The 23,914-nt window shown below is 48.4% G+C and overlaps 1 protein-coding gene across 1 annotated transcript in view; it reads left to right on the top strand.

Annotated features, from left to right (window-relative positions):
- Positions 1-1,099: 1,099 nt before the first annotated feature.
- LOC307070709 (neurotrypsin) overlaps positions 1,100-23,914 on the top strand; it is a 27,015-nt gene continuing 4,200 nt past the window's right edge. Inside the window, exons 1-9 of the mRNA XM_079729313.1 lie at positions 1,100-1,678; positions 3,424-3,463; positions 9,248-9,490; positions 12,415-12,553; positions 12,799-12,977; positions 14,163-14,310; positions 17,428-17,606; positions 18,172-18,313; positions 20,232-20,446. Of these exons, the coding sequence (XP_079585439.1) occupies positions 1,580-1,678; positions 3,424-3,463; positions 9,248-9,490; positions 12,415-12,553; positions 12,799-12,977; positions 14,163-14,310; positions 17,428-17,606; positions 18,172-18,313; positions 20,232-20,446 (1,384 nt within the window). The 5' untranslated portion in view covers positions 1,100-1,579. The remainder of the gene's footprint in view (positions 1,679-3,423; positions 3,464-9,247; positions 9,491-12,414; positions 12,554-12,798; positions 12,978-14,162; positions 14,311-17,427; positions 17,607-18,171; positions 18,314-20,231; positions 20,447-23,914) is intronic.

Genomic DNA, 23,914 nt, shown 5'->3' with positions numbered 1-23,914 from the left:
AACTGACTTGAAATATTTGAAATACTTAAAATATTTCCAATAGAGTGAAGCAGTGGAAACAGTGAACCACAGAAAGAGGTTAATACATTATTGACAAAAAGGACCTTTGTGCGATGGCTGAATATATAATAGCTAAGTGTGGGAGAGCATGCGTGTTTCCACTCTGAAGAGCGCGCATCGCGTCATATGTTGATACCCTGACGTCCAGAATGTCCAGGGTTTGACCCTGGCTGACCCCGGACTCGGAGCATGACGGGTGGCGAGTGCATGGTGGAAATATTGCGCCCCATTTTCGCGGCTGACCCGCCTGACCCGCTCCTCGTAAACGCTCGGTTCCCCGGACACGTCGTGTGTCCGCGGGAGGAGAAAAATGCGTCTATATTTACTTTAGCTAACACCTTCCGAAATACTGGACCCCGGACGCCACGAGGGGGTGGTGGACGGCGCGGTTCCTGGCGTGGCAGGGGCCCCTGATGCCTTTCCTATTCCGGTAGGGGCCCCGCCGTCTGATGTCTTATGACGGAAGGCTGCTGGGAATACTCAGCTGTGCCGCTGGACTCTGGGTCCAAAGTACTCCTTCTCTGGTCTTTCCCCCTGTCCTCTTCGGTTCTTTGCAGAGATTACATCACCGTCTTTTTGATGTGGACCCCAGACAGGTTGCCAAGGAAAACAAACCCATGCCTCTGAACTTGCTCATTAAAAGCCCTGCCTTAAGGCCTTATCAGCAGGGGAAAAGATAACAAAGCTTTCTCCCCGGCTGGGTTTCAAGTCTCAAGTCGAAGCCTTAATGACGACCTCTGAACCAGATCCGTCTTGATTGGGCAAGTTTGTTGTTTCTGGGGGTCTAAGGGCGTGGCCTCGTGCAGTACCTGTACGTCCGGTTCACCCTTTTGATTGACACGGGAGGAATCTGTTTTCGGCTCCCAGCGCTGACAGACCCGGTCCAGTGGTCCTACACAGCGGACCGGTGTGTCGTTGCGTCGCGCGCTTTCTAACCCGGAGTGGCGGTTCTCTGCGCCTTTACGCACGGTGATCAGTGAGCGATCGGAGAGGATTTAGTGGCTCTTTGACGAACACGCGACCCGTTCATAGTCTCTAGACGTCAGTACACGTTATCAGAGGTGTGTCCGCCTAGTGGAAGCTTCGTGTTTATTTGGATCTTTCCTTCTAGCGCGTGTGTGTGTGCGCTATAAACACCGCCCTCAAACGCACCCCGGTTGTGAGCGTGTGAGTGTGTGTGTCTCTCTCTTCTGTGTATCTGGGAGCAGACCATAAACTCTCTCCTCGGAGCAGCGGCGGTCTCTTACCCTCGGAGACCCGGGTAACCATGACTCTGATCCCTCCAACTTTATGAGCGTGAACCCGCGGCGGGATTAAAACGCGTTCTGCCCGTGACGCAATGAGGAGACGACAGACGACGTGGACCCTACACGCGCTCCACTAACACCGATATTGATCGGCTCCCTGACACCGATATTGATCTCGACCCCCGGACCCCCGCGATGGACGAGGCGTGCTCCCCGGGAGACCAGCCCTGAGCCACCCGGGAAGCTGACCCCTCCCCCGGGAGACCACGGACATGACGGCACCAGGACCTGGGTTCAACTCGCCGCGGTGGCGGCTGCGGCTGCAGAGTTTCCTCGCGTGCTGCTGTCTGCTGCGCGCGGTCACAGGAAAGGTAAGGGATGTGGACTTTAGCGGTTTGGCAGCGGGGAGGCTCGCGATGAGGACTTGAGGTCCCGTGCGCTTATAAAGGACACTGTTGCCGGTACCCGGGAGCGCTGTGTGAGGTTTAGATCACGAACCCCCCGGTTGACATGGGTAACACTAAGCCATGTGGAGTGTGAGGAGAGCCCGGTCCGAGTTTTGGAACGCACCCTGCTCACAGCCGTGATGTGGATAGTTCTTGTTTCGGTGTCTTTCGTGAATCTGAGTCCGGTTACCGTGTTTATTACTACACGTTCAGGTCGTTTCCTGGAGGAACCCCACAGCCCGGCGCGATCACTGATCACTGATCACTGACACCATCGGGACAGGGGAACATAAAGTCGGTCGTTATTGCATTCGTTCATACACCTTTGGTTCAACTGATTCCATTGCATTTGTTACAAAATAGGGGACTTTTTTATTAATTAAATCATCAGGCCAATTTGACTTTCCAATTTAAGAGTTTAATGGTCAATTGAAATGTGTGAAATTCGAATATTTTATCCCCAAACCACGTCACCGGTGAAGCGGTTGTTGCGTGACGCGTCTCGGACCCTTTCCCGGGATGGCTCCTGAGTGTACTGGATGAGGGGGGTCGGCTCCGTCTCGTGAGAGAACGGGCTTCTGCTGTTAAAATAGCAGAAGCCCCCCCCCTCCCTCTGGGCTCGTCTCGCATCCTGACACGCAGCCGTTACGCAGCCCAAAGCTGTTAAAACGCTTCAACTTTAACTGTATGTTTTCCTCTTTCATGCGTGCTTTTTTCCCACGCATGCTGCATAGTTGCACGCATATGGGGGAAAAAGTGCATGTGATTGCGCGTGTTATCTGGGCAGTGCTCCGGCTATGATCCGGGAGTAGGTCTGACGCACCGCAAAAACGGGCAGATCGATTCTGTTTTAGGAGAGGCCGCCCTCCATTGAAGCCAGCCGGCCATATTGATTGGACGGCTAATTAGTGGAGCCCGCAATTAAACCATTAAAAGGATTCTGGCCACTGAGGCCTGAAGCGTATTGAAGTGTGTAATGGTTCCGTTTGGCCTATACAATCACACCAGAAGAGCCGACCTTTATCACAGTTCACGGAGCGCACTAACAGATCACGCTATAGTCTTCAACCCCCCCCCCCCCCCCCCCCCCCCCGTTGTTCCATGACTTCAGGGTTTGCGCGGTGAAGATGGTATGCGTTAGACAAGCTGGGGTCTCTCCCTCTACTGTCTGGTGGCAGTGCGGGACTGATGTGGGCGGGAGGAAATGAGAAGCAGAGGGAGAGGAAGCATGGATCAGACATGAATGAATGAGTGATTTAGCATAGATATATGCGACTGTTGATAGTAGAATGTAACTCTCAATCAGGTCTTCGACCCCTGGAGAGTTGGAGTTTTCAGAGGATACAGATTACTGTACTAAACTCAAATAATATATATATGGTGATGATTGATCCATATAGTCTAAGTCTTTATCGGTTTATAGGTCCCATTTAAAGGAACAAAACAGTCAAAACCTATATATGACATCATAAAAAGTCATAAATCTTGAGTTACTGTAATCTACATTTAGATTTACATTACAGGAGACAGGAGTTCTATGCCAGTGTGTTACATAATTGAGTTTGGGGTTGGGTCTTCTGCCAGCTACCTGGTGTGTCCGTGTGGGGTGTGACAGGGTTTGGTGAGGTTGTCTGTCTCCTGGAGCTCTGATCACTCTGTCCCCCCCCCAGGTCGCTCTGGATGGATACTCAGACACGATGCAGAACGCAGGTAAACACCCAGACACTCACACTGTTTACATCTGATCAAGTCCTTCATGTGGGATTCCCTTTCTTCTCTCTCTCTCTCTCTCTCTCTCTCTCTCTCTCTCTCTCTCTCTCTCTCTCTCTCTCTCTCTCTCTCTCTATCCCACTTTACTTGAATTCAAAGGGCTTCTCTCTCCCTAATAGTTATTTATTGTTCATTTATTTAATTTGTCTCCTCTTTCTCTCCGACCGGTTTATCCAAAGTAACTTTAGTTTAAGGCTGAAAACAGAAAAGCATACAATTGATAAAAAGCTTCTAAAACAGCAGCTGGACAGAAAGCTTGTGTTAGTGTTTAATTAGAAGGACCCAGATACACAAGGCAGAAAGGTCTGCTCTGAAGTCTATCCTCCATCCTTTCATTTTTTAATTCCAGAACAACATCAGCCCTCCTTCAGCCTCTTCCTCCTTCTCCTTCCTCCTCTTCCTCCACCTCCTCCAAACCTTCTCTTCCTCCTCCTCCACCTTCCTCCTCTTCCTCCTCCTCCTCCACCTTTCTTCTCCACCCCCTCCTCATCCGGTTCCCCTGAAGACCATAACCATGTAGCTCTGTGGCCCCTCCTCCCTCCCTCCCCAGTATGGATGACCTCACCTCCAGGAGGGAGGAGGGAGGGAGGGAGGGAGAGAGAGATATATTTTACTTTTTTATGCTTTGGCAGTGTGAATGGATTCCTAGTTTCCCATGCCAATAAAGCCCTTTGAGTTGAATTACAGCGGGAGAGCAAGAGAGAGAGTGAGAGAGAGAGAATTGACAGAGAAAAGTGGAGAGAGAGAGAGAGAGGGGTAGAGCAGTATTGAGAGAGAGCGGTAGAGCGGTAGAGTGAGAGAGTGATTGAGGTAGAGTGATAGAGAAAGAGAGGGAGAGTGGGCGAGGAAGAGAGAGAGAGGGCGCGGAAGAGAGGGAGGTAGAGCAGCCAAGAGAGAGAGAGAAAGAGAGAGTAAGAGAGGGAGGAGGAGGCAGCCCGGCCAATCAGGCGAGAGCATCATAAGAAGCGAGTTATGATTGGCAGAATGTCATCCGATCCCTGGATCACCTTGGAGTGGTCTGTAAATACCCCTGCACCCCCCTGCCCGCCCTCCTTTCTATACCCGGACCACAGTCCTGTCTGAACCCTGCAGCGTGCCAGGGTATCAAGTACCCCCATAACACCCCCCCCCGACATGAGCCAACCCTGATGGGCCCCCCGTCGGGGGTGTAGAGGAGGTCCCTCCAGTTAGACTCAGGGCCCAGGACATCCTGGAGGGAGCAGATCATGTTTGGCCCCTGACGTAGCGGCCCGCTGGTGTAAATGTATAGCATGTGTACGTGACACATTGAGTTAGAATGACTGTGAACGATGCATTCCCCCCCCCCTCCAGCCCCAGCTCTACCCCACCTCCACCATAAACACAAAACGCCTCCAGCCCCACCTTTAACACCATCTCCACCACGACCACACACGCCTCCACTACCACCACCACCTCCACCACCACCTGTACCACCATGACTACTACAACAACATCACACCTCCACCACCTAGCCACCATCACACCTCCACCACCTCCAACAGCATCAGTACCTCCACCACCTCCACCACTACCACCTCCATCACCCTCACTACCACCACCACCACCACCACCACCACCACTTCCACCCCTACCACCTCCAACACCATCACTGCCCCCACCACCTCCGCTTGCATAATCACCACCCCCACCCCCTCCACCACCACCATAGCCAAGTGTACAATTGGTGCTCAGGTTTCATATGAGCTTTCCTTATGTCCACACCACCGTTGGGGAGGTGAGAGAGAGAGGGGCCAGGAACGCCCCCCCACACCTTCTTCTCCACCACCCCCACCCCCACCCCCTCTCCCCCACACCATTGAAACATGACCTCACCTCTCTTCCAGGCAAACTTGCTCATGTCTGTGCTATGTCACTACTAGCAGACTAACCCCTACGTCGGCTGTACCCCAGAATCCTGTGTGGATTTAACCCCCACAGTGCTGCTCTATGTGCCTCTTAGCTGCACAACTCAATGCATCAGATCATGCACAACAAAATGTAGTTTGAGCTGCTGTAGACATTTACCACTACGATTCACTATTCAGCAGGTGCTGTCATAAAAAGCAACTTGCAGCGAATTCAGATACATGTCATTAAGAGGGTTGGGTTCGGACGTCTTGCTCATCTTGCTTACTCCAGAGATAGCACCAGCAGCAACAACAACAACAACAACAACAACAACAACAACAACAAAAACATCCTCTGCTAGCAGTGTTGGTGTTGTTCCTGAGTGTCACTTTAAGGGACCAACCGTATGTCCTCTGCTGACAGGAACCTCATGCGGCCTTTAGCAGTCATCTTGTCACATCTTGCCCCCTTCATTAATTGTTTCACTCCCTGTCCTCTTGCATCTCTGATTGTCCTCACTCACCTTAATATTTGCACCTGTCCCTCATCAACATTCCCCTCCATAACCCTCCTTTAGTCAGCATGTTTCCCTTACTCTGTGCCAGTTTGTCTTTGTTCTTTGTATCAAGCGTCCCAGCATTTTCACGTTTATCCCGACAATACCTTTGCCTTCTCCCTGCCAGATTGTTTGCCTAATTGTCGACTGATTACCCGTTTACCAACTTTTGCCTCCCGAGTCGTGCTATTGATTCCTATATCCCCTGCTGCTCGTCCAGCCTTTACACAGCTTTCTTTAAAGGAGTAGACTTGGGCTGAGAACCAAGAAGTCCCCCTGTTAATTGATCAACAATCATTCTATTTGTGGAGTCGCTGATCAACTGCTTTTCTGACTCATCAAGGATTGCATCGTCGTCATCTGCAGAGAGTTCAGTTAATAAATCTTAGAGGTGCAAGAAGTGGTGAAAAAGAAGCTCTGCGTTCTGATGATCTGACCGTCTGAATGAAACATGCTGGCAGCTTCAGAGTGTGTGTGTGTCCACACCAGTCCAGCAAACGCAGAGATCTTCTGTCAGGGTGTCCCCTCCTGCACCTCAGGCAGTTGGAGAAGTGATTTTCACTGTCACTCACTGAGTGGCTGGTGATAGATGTGATGTTTCCGATGGCCTTGGGTAGTGAGTGAGTGTCCTAGTCTGTTTCCAGAAGGTCTTGTAGGCTGGGCGCCGCACTGAGAAGGGACGGAACGAGATGCAGACGGACGTGTTACGTAAGAGCCGTTTGGTGTGCATATGTTTGGCAGTTGGTTGATTACCCGACGTTTGTTGCCAAATACCTTTGTAGACGCCGCCTGAAACGTTAAACATTTTTTCCATATATGTCTTGTGGGCTTCAAGAGGTGAATTAAAGATGAAGAGAAAATCTTGTAAAACTTAAACGCAGGAAATGCTGGAGATGGACTTTATCTGAAAATCACAGCTTTTGGTCATTGGTTTTTTTTACTTGCCACAAATTATCTTTACGATGTGTGTGTGTGGTATGTGTGTGTGTGTTTGTGTTTAAGCGTGCATGCATATGTGGGGGATTCTGTGTGTGTGTGTGTCCATGTATGTATGTGAGCATGTGTGTGCGTCCATGTATGTGAGTCTGTGTATGTGAGCATGTTTGTGTGTCCATGTATGTGTGAGCGTGTGTGTGCGTCCATGTACTTGTGTTAGCGTGTGTGTGTGTGTGTGTGTGTCCATGTATGTGTGAGTGTGTGTGTGCGTCCATCTATGTGTGTGAGCGTGTGTGTGCGTCCATCTATGTGTGTGAGCGCGTGTGTGCGTCCATGTTCGTGCGTGTCCATGTATGTGTGGGTGTGTGTGCGTCCATCTATGTGTGTGAGCGTGGGTGCGTTTGCATGATTGTTTGAGTCCATGTATGTGTATAAGTGTGTGCGTGCGTGTCCATGTACGTGTGTCTATGTACAATGTGTGATCGCATGTGTGTGCATCCATGCATGTGTGTGTCCATGTATGTGTATAAGCGTGTGCGAGTCCACGTATGTGTGTCTATGTGTGGGTGCGTGATAAAAGCCTTATCCTCAGTGCATCGCTGTGGTTGTTGTTCTCAAGCTGCAGGCTCCTGGTAGCTATTACAACGTGTGGCCCCTGCGTTTCATCTGAGGCCCCTCACACACTCCACACTACATCTGGACAGACTCACGTCCAAGCTGGACTCAAGATCCCTTAATGTGCTCAGACAGGAATGCTGAGGTCCATGACGGAATCAAATCTCTCCAGTATTCCCTTCTCTCTGCAGCCCTTTCAGAAGAGTACAGCTATTATACTGTACGTACAAACCCTATATGTACTATTTATATGTTTGCTATATTATATATGTATTATAAATTATTAGTCTTTTATAGAGTGGTACAGTAATCAATACTTATTCTGAAGAATATACATTATCATTTATAATTCACCTTTTTTATTTTATGTATTTGTATGGGCTTGTGAAACCTTTTATAGACTGGACAGTTAAGAGAGAGGAAGTGGTTTGAGAGAGGGAGGGGATATATGTAACACGCGAGTGCAGGTCAGATCCAACCTGTGTCACGACAACGCTGAGGTAAGCGGGCTGAGCTCCCAGCTTTTATCGCTCTTTGGTAAGAAAGCCAGCACAGCGTACTCTACCTTTAATCCTCACTGTCGTCCATCCCTGTTCAGCCTAACAGACTCAAACCACTGTCAGCTCCCTGCATTATGACTCAGCAGACTATCCTCTCTCTCACACACACACGCACACACACACACACACACACACACACACACACACACACGCACACACACACACACACACACACACACACACACACACACACACACACATACACACACACAGTGCAGTACAACAGTGATGGAGGGAGACGAAGGTCATTCATTTCCATGTCATCTGAACACTGGATAATGTGTGTTATTGATTCCTCATCAGGACTGTGAACCACTTTGAGCGTGGACACTGATGTGTTTGTCCACGCACTTTGAGCGTGGACAAACACATCCAAACACATCCAGGGAATTACCCGTATTTAGAGGAGAGATGAGTTGATTGATTGCCTGTTGGAAACCCTGCCGCAGGAACAGGGGTGTCGGAGAGAGTGTTGTTTGAGGTCGTGTTCCATCAGTCTGTCTTCTTTAGTCTGTCTGTCTCTTGTCTTGTTATCTGCCTGCTGTAACAAGGCTTCACCTGCTGTCTCTCTCTCTCTTCACTCTTCGTCTTTGATTAAATGTCATCGCCGTCATTGGACCATATTGATGAATTCACATGGTTTTCCAAATGAATGGACAAACAACATTTAACATCTTACCTCTCTCTCTCGCTCGCTCTCTCTCTCTCTCTCTCTCTCTCTCTCCCCCCTTCTCCCTCCCTCACCCCCTCCACTCCCCTCTCCCAATTCAATTAGAAAGAGCTTTATTGGCATGGAAAATAAACATGCACGTTGCCAAGACAGTAACTCAGAATCATCTTAAAATAACAATCTTTCTCTCTCTCCCCCCCTCTCTCCTCAACCCCTCTCTCCCCATTCTCCCCCCATCTCTCCCTCTCCTCTCTACCCCTCTCCCCCTCTCCCTCTCTCTCTCTCCCCCTCTCTCCTTCCTCTCCTCTCCTCTCTCCCCTCTCTCCTTCTCTCCCTCTCCCTCCTCTCCTCTCTCCCCTCTTCCCTTTCTCCCTCCCCATCTCCCCTCCCCTCTCCCCTCACCTCTCCCCTCCTCTCTCCCCTCCCCCCTCTCTCCCCCTCTCTCCCTTCCATCCCTCTCCCCTTCCCTCCTTTCTCCTCCCCTCCCCTCTCTCCACCTATCTCCCTCCTCCCCCCAGGCTCTCTCTCCTGTATGGACGGCTTCACAGAGCTGGGCTTCTACAACGGCTCTGTCTCCCAGACCGAGGCCGGCTCCCCCTGCATGGTCTGGACCGAGTTCCCCGACTACGTGCTGCAGTACCCGGGCCGCGGCCTGGGGGCGCACGCCTTCTGCAGGAACCCCGACCGCGAGACCCAGCCCTGGTGCTTCTTCAGGCAGGCCTTGGGGGCCATCGGCTGGGCCTACTGCGACTGCCTGCAGGGTGAGGGCTGGATGAACGCCCGGGGGGCCTGGATCAGATCCCTGAGGGGTCGATATGATTCGTGATTCATCTGACATCAGAATATGTTCTGATGATGCAGGGGTTAAACACTGCTATGTCATCTGCGCTCGCTCGTGTGTGTGTGTGTGTGTGTGTGTGTGTGTGTGTGTGTCGGTGTCGGTGTGTGTGTGTGTGTGTGTGTGTGTGTGTGTGTCTCATTTAACCCGTGTGCCTGGATGCCCTGAATGCATCCCAGGTGTGCAGACTGTCTGGTGTGCAGGCTCTGGGGCTGGGCGGGGTCCTGCTCTGAGTCTAATCAGTCTGACTCGGGCCAGGTGAGGCTGCTTCTCCCAGCCTTCCACCGCACACACCTCACACACCTCCACTCGACCTCCTCAGACAAACACGCCATCTACGTTATTGTTTGGGTTTTTGGTTCTTCATCGTTCCGATTTGGAACCAACTGATTCGCCGGAAGAAGCCTTGACGTAGCTGTACTTCAAACCTAGCCCTAACCCCAACCCTAGCTGTTCTAACCCTAACCCAAGCTGTACTAACCCTAACCCTAACCCTAGCTGTACTAACCCTAACCCTAGCTGTACTAACCCTAACCCTAGCTGTTCTAACCCTAACCCTAGCTGTTCTAACCCTAACTCTATACTAGCTGTACTAACCCTCACCCTAACCCTAGCTGTACTAACCCTATCCCTAGCTGTTCTAACCCTAACCCTAGCTGTTCTAACCCTAACCCTATCCTAGCTGTACTAACCCTCACCCTAACCCTAGCTGTACTAACCCTATCCCTAACTGTACTAACCCTGACCCTAACCCTAGCGGTGCTAAGCCTAACCTTACCCCTAACCCTAACCCTGTTAGAAAACAATTCCCCTTTAACCACAACATAGATCCTGACGAGATAATGATAACAGAGAAGAATTCTACTGTAGTGTCCTTCAGAGACCCAGGGAACGGGAGGTCTGCTGGGGATGGTAGTGAGTACGTGTCGTGCTTCATTCTCTGTACCAACCGACGCCGCAGAGCAACATCAGGAATGATAGTTGGGCTGTTAGCCTCACCTCAGCTTAACCTCGCTCCCTGAGCGGCCCTCAACAAATCCGCTGTCTCGGTGGTGGGTCTTGTGCCGCTGGTTGGCCAATCGTCCATCTCCGTGGCAGGAAGTAGGTGGTTGGCCCCGAGGCAGCAGGCAGGTGAGGACAGGAATGACTTTCAGCTTTTCTCATTTGACTGCGTGTGTACGTGTCTGCCAGCATGAGAGTGTGTATGTGTGTGTGTTTGTGTGTGTGTGTGTCAATGGAGGCTCATCTCAATCCAAATAAAGTACTACTTTAAATGCTTCTTTCACAAGATGGTTTTCCGGTCCAGGCTTGCAGTATTTTGGCAATTTATTTAAAACCATATAATGGGAGACTATAATAACAGGTTCCAGTAGGGCCTATCCATGATCTCCACCTCAACCACCTCCATTACCACCACCACCACAACCACCACCAACATCACCCCCACCTCCATCCCCCACCACCTCCGACATTCCGTCCATCATACTCCATCACCACCACCACAAACATGACCTCCACCTCCAGTACCACCACCTCCACCACCTCGAATACCATCATCTCCTCCCCCCCTTCCCATCCTCCTTCATCACCACCACCCCCACCAACAACAGCACCTCTTACCCCATCGCCTCCAGTACAACCACCTCCACCACCAGTAGCACCACCTCCACCCCCACCACCATGAGCCCCAGAGCAGCATACTCCGTCGTCTTTCTGTGTGGTCAGACCTATTAAAGTCTCACTGTCAGCTCGACTTGAGCAGTGTATACTTACCCCTAACGCTAACCTTAACCTTAACACTAACCTTAACCCTAACCTTCACCCCCTTTAGAAGGAGCAGGCATTCCCCCCAGGGACCACACCTGGGGTGAGCCCAGGTGTGGTGGAGGTGGGGGCGTTCCTCTCTTAGGGTGATAGGGCTCTGTCAGAGGAGGTGGGGGCGTTCCTCTCTTAGGGTGATAGAGCTCTGATGGAGGAGGTGTGGGCGTTCCTCTCTTAGGGTGATAGAGCTCTGATGGAGGAGGTGTGGGCGTTCCTCTCTTAGGGTAATAGAGCTCTGATGGTGGAGGTGGGGGCGTTCCTCTCGTAGGGTAATAGGGCTCTGATGGTGGAGGTGGGGGCGTTCCTCTCTTAGGGTAATAGGGCTCTGATGGTGGAGGTGGGGGCGTTCCTCTCTTAGGGTGATAGAGCTCTGATGGAGGAGGTGTGGGCGTTCCTCTCTTAGGGTGATAGGGATCTGTTGGAGGAGGTGGGGGCGTTCCTCTCGTTAGGGTAATAGGGCTGCTTGTGTTACAGTCGTCTGGCCCTGAGGTCTCTTCAGCAAGCTCTGGGATATGACCTTTATCTCAGTGGGATCCTCAGCGTGTAAAGGCCAGACAAGGATTTCTGTCTGCATAACTGTAATGTAGTCTCCGAAAGGGTTCACTCTATTCTTATAAGAATTGACAGCACCGCCTAGCCCCCTGGGAAAAAACCTCAGCAGGTGGAGGAAGGAATGTGGGAAACATGGGAGAGACTTCCCTTCCGGCTGGGCTGTAGGTGTCAAACTCTAACTATTGTTCCTGTCTATTGAAGAAGTTGTTGTTGTTATTATGGTCTGCAGGTTTCAAACTTTAACCATTGCTCCTCTCTATTGAAGAAGTTGTTGTTGTTATTATGGTCTGCAGGTGTCAAACTTTAACCATTCCTCCTCTCTATTGAAGAAGATGTAGTGGTTATTATGCTCTGTTCTCTCTGATGAAGATGTTGTGATTATTAAGGTCTGTTCTCTCTGATGAAGATGTTGTTGTGGTTATTATGGTCTGTTCTCTCTAATGAAGATGTTGTCATGGTTACTATGATGTGCAGGTGCGGCCCGGCTGGTGGGCGGGGCGTCGCCCAGCGGGGGCCGTGTGGAGGTGTACCTGAACGGCCAGTGGGGGTCGTTGTGTGACACGCACTGGACGGACCGCGACGCCAGCGTCATCTGCAGACAGCTGGGGCTCGGGTGAGGTGCAGGGGGAGGGTGAGGAGCGCTGGGGGAGGGTGGGGGGGGGGGGGGGGTTAGAGGGTGAGGGACAAGTTTGTGAGAGGGTGAGGAGGGCGACATTAAGTTAATGGAGAATGTTTGCACCCATCAGAAACTGTCTCAACCTGCCTTTTAACATTTAGTCGTTCATCTTTCTCTCTCGCTCTCTCTCCCTCTCCCCCCTCCCCCCCCCCTCTCTGTCTCTCTATCTCTCTCTCTCCCAGGGAGATCGGGACGGCGCTCCAGCACTCCTACTTTGGACCGGGCGTCGGCCTCTACCACTACGAGAGCCTCGGTTGCCGCGGCGACGAGAACACCCTGCTGTCATGTCACACGCGGAAGTTCCAGAGCGGCGACTGCAACCATGGCAACGAGGCTGGCGTGGTCTGCGCTGCACCTGAGGGTCAGAGAGAGAGAGAGGGAGAGAGAGAGAGGGAGAAGAGAGAGAGAGAGAGAGAGAGAGAGAGAGAGAGAGAGAGAGAGGGGGAGGGAGGGGCAGAGAAAGGGCGAGCACGCCATTGGGTGGTAAAACATCCCATAATGGATCAAGATAAAGAGGACTTTAGGCTGAATTAATCGAGGTCAATGCACAGGGTGTGTTTCAGGTAGGGACACACAGACGCACACACCTGTGCAAACACACTTTTGTCACGTGGTAACCACGGTAACACCATGACAATGACACAACAATGCTGACAGGATAAGTTACTGCACACACATGTCAGGGAGATATTCCTAGTGTGTGCAAACTCACCCACTCATAAAACACATTCTGATTCTGGTCCGTTAAGGTAGAAGTGTCCCGTACTGCTAGTTGTGTACATATAGTTGTGTATATATTGTTGTGTAGGTATAGTTGTTTACATATAGAGGCTGATGAGATCAAACATAGAATCAGTATTGGAAAAGCTACAAGAAAAGGTTTAGTACACAACCGGCCTGTGATCAAAACATTCCCACCGTCACCGTCTCTCCTGATTTAAACCCCAGGTACCAGTTTAATCTGCTGCCTGCGTGTTCCTGATGAGACCTTTCACTTTTCAAGTACTTTTGTGAAGATATTCACTGATCTACGTGGATTCAAAGGGCCTAAAAGGCCAGATTGTTTACATTTGACGCTAAACCCTCTTTGGCTGAATCGATACAAGGACGTTATTTTGACAAATTCTGGTAGCTGATGTTCTTGTGAAGCCCGGGGAGCCCCCATAACGCTTTGATCACAGGCCAGCGTTGTCCTTTAAGTGCTGACTCGTTTAATAACTGGACTGAATACAGAATAGCTCTCAGGGAGGAACGAAACTAGATTGATTTTAGCTGAAGGAGAAATCTAAAAGAGAAGCTTGCTGTGTGAGAACATATGTTAATGATAAGTTAGCTATTTAGGAAGTTATCTAAAAGATAAGTTATCTAAACAGGATGATATCGTAAAGATAAATTAGCTACATAGGAAGGTAATTGAATAATAAGTTAGGTAGACAGCAAGGCATTGAAAAGATAAGGTAGTTAACGGAATGGTAGCTAAAAGCTAAATAGTAAGCTACCCGTGCTAACAAAGGCTAACTGGTTGGCCTGTTGCATTGTTTCCCAGGCAACGGGGCCCCCCTGCGGCTGGTGGGGGGTCTGGAGGAGTTCGAGGGCCGGGTGGAGGTGTTCCACGAGGGCCGCTGGGGCAGTGTGTGTGACGACCAATGGGACGACATCGATGCTGAGGTGGTCTGTCGACAGCTGGGCCTGGGGTGAGCCCCCCTGCTGGGACAACAGAACACCCTGCAGTAGTCTGAGTGAAGGCTGAGTTATGGTTCCACGTCAACGCAACGCAAGGACCACGCTTTGACGCAGTCGGGAACCTGTTTTGGTTCTGCATCGGGTTTTAGTGAGCGGACCAATCACAGCCCTTGCTGCTGCGTCGCCTCTACGCAAGGTTAAAATATTTGAGAGGCGCAAGTCAGGCTCGCAAGGGACCGCAAGGACGTAATGTGTCCGTAAACCCCCTTGCGTTGCGTCGACGTGGAACCATAACTGAGCCTTTAATGATGAGTAACAGATGAGTAAAAGACTCTTAGGCAGGGTTTTAGGGATCAGGGAGGCCTAATGCAGATATGTTGGTTCAACTAGATTCTGTATAGCCTCCCCCCTTACCCCTCTTACGCACTTATTGTATGTTGTACGTCCTGGCACTTAAAAATACTACTTAGCATTGTGTAGCATCTTATCCTAGCTATCTTTGTTGTAATGGGTTAACCTAGCGATTGTTTGTGCTTGGTACTTGGTTCTATGAACATCCTTACTGTACCGACAGCCATATATTATTTATGTTCTGACAAATGTACTTATTGAAAGTTGCTTTGGATCAAAGCGTCTGCTAAATGCCCTAAATGTAAATGTCGGGTCCAATATTCATATATAGGATGTAGGCTGAATAGTGTAGTGGTTATTGTGTTCAACTCCCGGCAAAAAAGGTCCTGGGTTCGATTCCCAGTGTTCCAAGTCTTCCTCAAGCAAGATGCGTCCTAACCCCTACAAGCTCCTTTATGACCCATACCTGAATGGAGCCAGTTCCGACGAACACGTCTGCTAAATTATTAATTGTTGAATAGAAGATGGCCATGTTGGTAACTTTCAAGATTTGCAGTGCTGACATCATACCTGCTTTCTGTTTTGAGGGAGGAATCCCCCTAAGTAGGGAGCTAAACGAGAAGGTTGCTTAAAAGAACGATAGCTTCAAGAGAAGTTCTACTAATCGTCTCTAACCCTGACTCTAACCCGCCTGAACCCATCACACATTAGATATGTTGGATGACAGCTCTGCCTGCACTAGCCTGATCCTACCAGACTGTCATACTTCATTTTATTTGCAGAGAGAGTCTGGACCCACTTAATTGACTAACGTTAACTCACTTGAAGGCGGGTGTCTGTTGAAGTTTATAACTATTGGATCTGCCCAGTGCCACTCTGGATCTGTCATAACCAATCGCTAACGTTTGGCCTGGAATCACGTTGTGCGCAGGCTGTAAACGAACCGAACAACGTGCGTGGAGATGTCCGTCAAAGAGAGCTGACTTTAACATCATTGTCCTCAGCCACTCCCTCTGTTCGCTGATTGGACGCACAAAATTTGGACGGAGAAAACCCAGGAATATACCGCAAACCCAGACGGTCTGGGTTTGCGGTATATTTTAATATCCCTTCAGTACTACGTCTGGGCCAGACGTAGTACTGAAGGGAAATGAAAGTTGAGCGGAAGTACTTTGGAATGTGCACCAGGGTGATGCAGTTTTCCAAAACACACCAGCCTCGTTCAGTCATACAGCAGACCGTATGTATTATGTATATTCTTGTAGTGCAATAGCTGAATTCTGGTACTACATCTCCAGCTCCAAGAGGGTGTGCCCTTCGCTTGTCACCTGTTGTGAGTGTCTGCAGTAGCTCTCCAGTTCTCTCCAGATGACTCATGCACATAAACACCCCCTGTACCACTCCTCCCGTCTCCCTCCCGAGGATGAACCCCTGTCCACTCACCTCCTCTGCTCCCGCTATATTTAGAGATTGAGAGTGTTTTGCTGGGGTAATGCATCCACACAAGAATAGCAGAGGAGATGTTGAATATTTTAGAGCTTCCGGTTTTGGACCATAGTTCATAGTTGGTTCGATCAGGGATGGAGAAAGAGGGGAAGGAGAAGGAGAGATGGAGGAAGGGCAGAAGAGGGGGAGAAGGATGTCAAGAAACAGAGGGAGAGTGGGAGGAAGAAGAGGAGGACAGGGGAAGGGAGAGGAAGAAAGTTGGAGAGCAGGAGAGATGGAGGAGGATGGAGAGTTTGAAGAGGAGGAGGAAGAGGAGGAGAGATAGCGGGGAAGGGATGAAGATGAACAAAGAATGAGAGAGGAAGGGACGGCGGAGAGATGGAGGTAGAGGAGATAGGATGGAGATGAGATGGAGGTAAGCTGATAGTGGATGTTCTGATGTCATCGATATTGAAGTGGGACATGGGGAGATGGAAAAAAGAAGGAAAATCAATCCATGCAAACTTTCGGTGGTCTTCTCTGGGACTATACATCATTGATTTACATCTGGCTCTGACAGGCCTACTGCTTGTGTCTGTCGGTTCTCCTGCATATTCAGAGCTGAGATCACATTCCCATCCAAACGTAAAGACCCGGTTCCCAGAAACCCATACAGTCTCAGGGTCTATCCCATGAGATCAGGTCTGGGCCGGTTCCCAAAACAGTTCCCACTCTTAAAGAGGCAGTAGGTAAGAGAGCTATAACATCAGTGTATATTATCACATTAGAAATTCCGTGGCCATCCGTCAGCTACGAGTGAGTGACATGCTCTCTGAGAACATCCGTTCTAGTTTACTGCGGCTCTTTTCGACCGTTCACGGCATCTCTTCTCTGATTGGTTTGGGGAATCCGTTGCCTATCAATCAAATGTGCAGAAAATGGAATACTTCTCAAGGGCGGAGAAACGTAGCTCTCTCTCTCTCTCTCATCTCTTTCTGTCTCTCGTTCACCCTCCCTCTCTGCCCCCCCACCTCTCTCCCTCTCTTTCTTTCTTTTTCTCTCTCTCTCTCTCCCCCCCCTCTCTCTCTCTCTCTCTCTCTCTCTCTCTCTTTCTTTCTTTTTCTCTCTCTCCCTCTCCCCCCCTCTCTTTCTCTCTCTCTCTCTCGCTCTCTTTCTTTCTCTCTCTCATCTCGTTCCTACAATATTTTCTAAGATAACAGCACTTAATCAATCCTAGACGACAAATTAAGTAAATAATGATTGCTGTCAATTAAAGAGTCGGCTGCGTGTTCTCCGAAACGTTTCCGCAGCCCCTCCCCCCGCATTAAACCATGTGTCTCCTCCTCCCTCAGGGGGGTGCCCAAGTCGTGGAGCTGGGCCCACTTCGGGCAGGGCAGCGGGCCGGTGTTCCTGGACGGGGTCCACTGCACGGGTAACGAGCTGTCCCTGGAGGACTGCCCCCACAACGGATGGAGCCACCACAACTGTGACCACATGGAGGACGCGGGCGTGTCCTGCAACCCCTACACCGGTCAGAACACGCCTCTGACACGCCTAGGACATGTGCTTCGTGTGCTAGGGGTGTCCTAGAACACAGCAGGAACATGCTGAGAACATGCCTAGAACAAGCCTACTACTGTCCTGGTCTTACTTTTATTCATCTTATTTATCAGGAAAATGTGTTGAAAACAAAAATAAATAGATTTTCGCTAAAAGGGTAACCTAAAAGAGGATGAGAACATATCTAAATGATAAGTTGACCAAAAGGAAAGGTTTCTTAATGAAGAGTTTGCAAAACAGGAAGGCAGCTTGACAGGAAGACGTCTAAATGATAAGTTAGGAACAAGAACGACACTATTCTAGAATAAAAACACATTCTCCATTCGATTTGAACAAAATATACAAATGATCTCGCAGACCTTGAAAATATTAACTAAACATTATATCTTGGGACATAGCTATGGCCGTGTCGTCTCTACTTGGCGTGATGGCCACAGCTTTATGTGTACACTGGCTGTGATCGGCCCAATTTGAAGGGCGGCTGGTCGCAGGCCCTGACCCTGCCACACTGACCCCTGCTGGCCGGATGCTTCCAGACGGAGTGGTGCGCCTTGTGGCAGGAGAAAGCCCCTGGCAGGGCCGATTGGAGGTCTACCACCAGGGGGACTGGGGCACCGTGTGCGACGACAACTGGACCGAGACCAACGCCCAGGTGGTCTGCAGACAGCTGGGCTTCAGGTGGGTCCACCGACGCAGGACCGGTTCCTCACACCTGAGGTCAGCTCAGACTCTTCTACAGTAGGCTGAGAGGAGGTCAGCTCAGGCCTGAGTAGGCTCAGAGGAGGTCATCTCTCCTGCAGTAGGCTCAGAGGAGGTCAGCTCAGACCTCAGTAGGCTCAGAGGAGGTCATCTCTCCTGCAGTAGGCTGAGAGGAGGTCAGCTCAGACCTCAGTAGGCTCAGAGGAGGTCATCTCTCCTGCAGTAGGCTCAGAGGAGGTCAGCTCAGACCTCAGTAGGCTGAGAGGAGGTCATCTCTCCTGCAGTATGCTGAGAGGAGGTCAGCTCAGACCTCAGTAGGCTCAGAGGAGGTCAGCTCAGACCTCAGTAGGCTGAGAGGAGGTCAGCTCAGACCTCAGTAGGCTCAGAGGCGGTCATCTCTCCTGCAGTAGGCTCAGAGGAGGTCAGCTCAGACCTCAGTAGGCTGAGAGGAGGTCATCTCTCCAGCAGTAGGCTGAGAGGAGGTCAGCTCAGACCTCAGTAGGCTCAGAGGAGGTCAGCTCAGACCTCAGTAGGCTGAGAGGAGGTCAGCTCAGACCTCAGTAGGCTCAGAGGAGGTCAGCTTAGACCTCAGTAGGCTCAGAGGAGGTCAGCTCAGACCTCTCAGTAGGCTCAGAGGAGGTCAGTTCAGACCTCTCAGTAGGCTCAGAGGAGGCCAGCCTATTTTTCTTCTCTCTCTTAATAAATAATGCAATACTTATTTAGGGCAGTGTTTGCATCACCTCTGTTGCCTATCACATCAGACATCACTTCACTAGTATTTATTAGCCAGTCAGAGGGAGCGGTTTATAGCTGCTGACCGCAGAGCTGTGGAGAACCACTTTTACGTGCTATTCTCCAGTGACAATCAACATGAATCACTAACCGATAGATCAAAGCACTTATTTGTTATTTTCACTGATGCTGCCATGGAAACTAACCACTTAGGAAGCATTTAAACAGAACAGAATGACACAGGCAGAGATGAAGTGCCTTTTGAGGAGAATCTGCTGCTGTTAATGTATATGATAACCTTTTCACTCCAACATGTAGGTGCTTAGAGTGCACAAACTTCATTTAACTAATCCTGTTTTGGTGGATAAAGACAAGTTAAATCTTGTCTGTTTTTCATCATGATCTGAGCCCCAGACCGTGGGTTGGTTTTAAAGTTCATTATGTGAACTCTGCAACGCGGCCTTGTTACTGAGGAACATGTTGCCCCCTTTAATAAAAGACAGCAGTAGTAATTTCCTGAACTCCCGTCTGGAATTAATAAAGTTCAGTTATTTTTTTATCACCTCGCACAAAACTCTCTAAGTGTCTGGTCGCTCTCTCAAGCATTTTTATAACTCTAGAAAGGGTGGGTAAGAGACAAATGCAATTTGAATTCATCTATTTGTCTAGCTCATGTTTTGTTTGTTGTTTTTATCTCCCTCTCTCTCTCCCCTCTCTCTCTCTCCCTCCACTCTCTTTCCTCTCCCCTCTCTCTTTCTCTCCTCTCTCTCTCTCTCTCTCCACTCTCTTTCCTCTCCCCTCTCTCTTTCTCTCTCTCTCTCTCTCTCTCACTCTCTCTCTCCACTCTCTCTTTCCTCTCCCCTCTCTCTTTCTCTCTCTCTCTCTCTCTCTCTCTCTCACTCTCTCTCCACTCTCCTTTTCCTCTCCCCTCTCTCTTTCTCTCTATCTCTCTGTCTCTCTCTCTCTCTCACTCTCTCTCTCCACTCTCTCTCTCTCTCTCTCTCTCTCTCTCTCTCACTCTCTCTCCACTCTCTCTTTCCTCTCCCCTCTCTCTTTCTCTCTTTCTCTGTCTGTCTCTCTCTCTCTCTCTCACTCTCTCTCTCCACTCTATCTCTCTCTCTCTCTCTCTCTCTCTCTCTCTCTCTCTCTCTCTGCCGCCCTCCAGTGGGCGGGCGGCGGTGGCGCGGGACCGGCAGTATGGCGAGGGGGCGGGGCTGATCCTGCTGGACGAGGTGCAGTGCGGGGGGAAGGAGGGCTCCCTGCTGGCCTGTGGCCACGCTCCCTGGGGGCGCCACGACTGCTCCCACAGCGAGGACGTGGGCGTGACCTGCCAGCCTGCCCCCGAGAACAACGACATGCCTGCCCCCCCCACCCCCACAGGTAGGCCACATGACACCAGTAGGTCACATTACATCTGTGGATCACATGACACTAGTAGGTCACATTGCATCTGTGGATCACATGACACTAGTAGGTCACATTACATCTGTGGATCACATGACACTAGTAGGTCACATTACATCTGTGGATCACATGACACCAGTAGGTCACATTACATCTGTGGATCACATGACACTAGTTGGTCACATAACATCTGTGGATCACATGACACCAGTAGGTCACATTACATCTGTGGATCACATGACACTAGTAGGTGACATGCAGTAATAGGTCACATGACACTAGTAGGTAACATGACACGGGCAGGTCACATGACACTGGTAGGTCACATGACACAGGTAGGTAACATGACACGGGCAGGTCACATGACGCCGCTGGGTCACATGACACGGGTAGTTCACATGACCTCACTAGGTCACATGACACTGGTGGGTCACATGACACTGGTAGGTCACATGCTAGGTCCCTGGTGTTGATAGTGTAGATCAGTGGTTCTCAACCTTTTTTGAGGGGGGGGGGGAGAGAGAGAGAGAGAGAGAGAGAGAGAAGAGTTGAGGAAGAAATGGTTGGAATGACCGTCCATTCACCGTGACCGCGGCGTGGGCAACGCGGGCACCGCAGCCTGGGAACCACAGGCACGGCACTCCGGCGTCTCCCGCACCTCCCGCCGTGCCTCGTCAATGAATAAATGGCCCGGGAACGGCGGGCACCGTGACAGCGGCCCAGGAAACGCAGGCACCATAGCCCGGGAACCACGGGCACCGTGGCCTGGGCAACGCGGGCACCGTGAAAACAGATTGTGCGCAGAGGCCTAATTAGGCCTATATATTTTGTATTTGAAATGCAACGGTCTCTTCGTGGAGTCAAAGCTCAGAGCAGCTGGAACTGAACAACAGCAAGAGGAAGGAGGAAAACGGGCTATGAAACAAAATGTGTTCTTTTTTTTTGTGTGTTGGTTATTGAACTGTTAACCCGCGAACTTGGGTTATGTTTATTAGCGTTACTATAGAGATCATGACTAGCTGATGTAACGGGAGTCCGGGCGTGTGCAGGACTGAACCGCGCTGCCTGTATGACCACTGTTACACTGCGCATAGACAGTAAAAAAGGTAGTTGAGACGGTAGAGGGGTCAGGAACCAATAAATGAAAATAGGCTATTTATTTCAGGTAGCCTATTTTTTCACCAAAAAAATAGAAAACCATGAAACTTTACAATCCCCCCCCCCAAAAAAGAAAAAAGAATCACGTTCCCAGGGCCCCCCAGGTTGTGCGAACGGCCCCGTTGAGAAACAATGGTGTAGATGAACCACTACAGTATTACTAACAGTATGTGATATCCTCTCCAGACCCCCTGGTGTTGATACTAACATGATAATGAATCTCTGCTGTACATGTATTAATAACAGTATGATGTTGATACAACATCAATATGAACCACTACAGTATTAATAACAGTATGCTGTTGATACAACATCAATATGAACCACTACAGTATTAATAACGGTATGATGTTGATACTTACATGAATATGAACCACTACAGTATTAATAACGGTATGATGTTGATACAACATCAATATGAACCACTACAGTATTAATAACAGTATGATGTTGATACAACATGAATATGAACCACTTCAGTATTAATAACAGTATGATGTTGATACTTACATGAATATGAACCACTACAGTATTAATAACGGTATGATGTTGATACAACATCAATATGAATCACTACAGTATTAATAACAGTATGATGTTGATACTTACTTGAATATGAACCACTACAGTATTAATAACGGTATGATGTTGATACTTACATGAATATGAACCACTACAGTATTAATAACGGTATGATGTTGATACAACATCAATATGAATCACTACAGTATTAATAACAGTATGATGTTGATACTTACATGAATATGAACCACTACAGTATTAATAACAGTATGATGTTGATACTTACATGAATATGAACCACTACAGTATTAATAACGGTATGATGTTGATACAACATCAATATGAATCACTACAGTATTAATAACGGTATGATGTTGATACAACATCAATATGAATCACTACAGTATTAATAACAGTATGATGTTGATACAACATGAATATGAACCACTACGGTATTAATAACAGTATGATGTTGATACTTACATGAATATGAACCACTACAGTATTAATAACGGTATGATGTTGATACAACATCAATATGAACCACTACAGTATTAATAACAGTATGATGTTGATACTTACATGAATATGAACCACTACAGTATTAATAACGGTATGATGTTGATACAACATCAATATGAACCACTACAGTATTAATAACAGTATGATGTTGATACAACATGAATATGAACCACTACAGTATTAATAACAGTATGATGTTGATACTTACATGAATATGAACCACTACAGTATTAATAACGGTATGATGTTGATACAACATCAATATGAATCACTACAGTATTAATAACAGTATGATGTTGATACTTACTTGAATATGAACCACTACAGTATTAATAACGGTATGATGTTGATACTTACATGAATATGAACCACTACAGTATTAATAACGGTATGATGTTGATACAACATCAATATGAATCACTACAGTATTAATAACAGTATGATGTTGATACTTACATGAATATGAACCACTACAGTATTAATAACAGTATGATGTTGATACTTACATGAATATGAACCACTACAGTATTAATAACGGTATGATGTTGATACAACATCAATATGAATCACTACAGTATTAATAACGGTATGATGTTGATACAACATCAATATGAATCACTACAGTATTAATAACAGTATGATGTTGATACAACATGAATATGAACCACTACGGTATTAATAACAGTATGATGTTGATACTTACATGAATATGAACCACTACAGTATTAATAACGGTATGATGTTGATACAACATCAATATGAACCACTACAGTATTAATAACAGTATGATGTTGATACTTACATGAATATGAACCACTACAGTATTAATAACGGTATGATGTTGATACAACATCAATATGAACCACTACAGTATTAATAACAGTATGATGTTGATACAACATGAATATGAACCACTACAGTATTAATAACAGTATGATGTTGATACTTACATGAATATGAACCACTACAGTATTAATAACAGTATGATGTTGATACAACATCAATATGAACCACTACAGTATTAATAACAGTATGATGTTGATACTTACATGAATATGAACCACTACAGTATTAATAACAGTATGATGTTGATACAACATCAATATGAACCACTACAGTATTAATAACGGTATGATGTTGATACAACATCAATATGAACCACTACAGTATTAATAACAGTATGATGTTGATACTTACATGAATATGAACCACTACAGTATTAATAACAGTATGATGTTGATA

Source organism: Pollachius pollachius (assembly GCF_949987615.1).
Source record: "Pollachius pollachius genome assembly, chromosome: 2".
Lineage (NCBI taxonomy): Eukaryota > Metazoa > Chordata > Actinopteri > Gadiformes > Gadidae > Pollachius > Pollachius pollachius.
The sequence above is the reverse complement of the archived record's forward strand: the minus strand, read 5'-3'. Positions and strand labels throughout refer to the sequence as shown.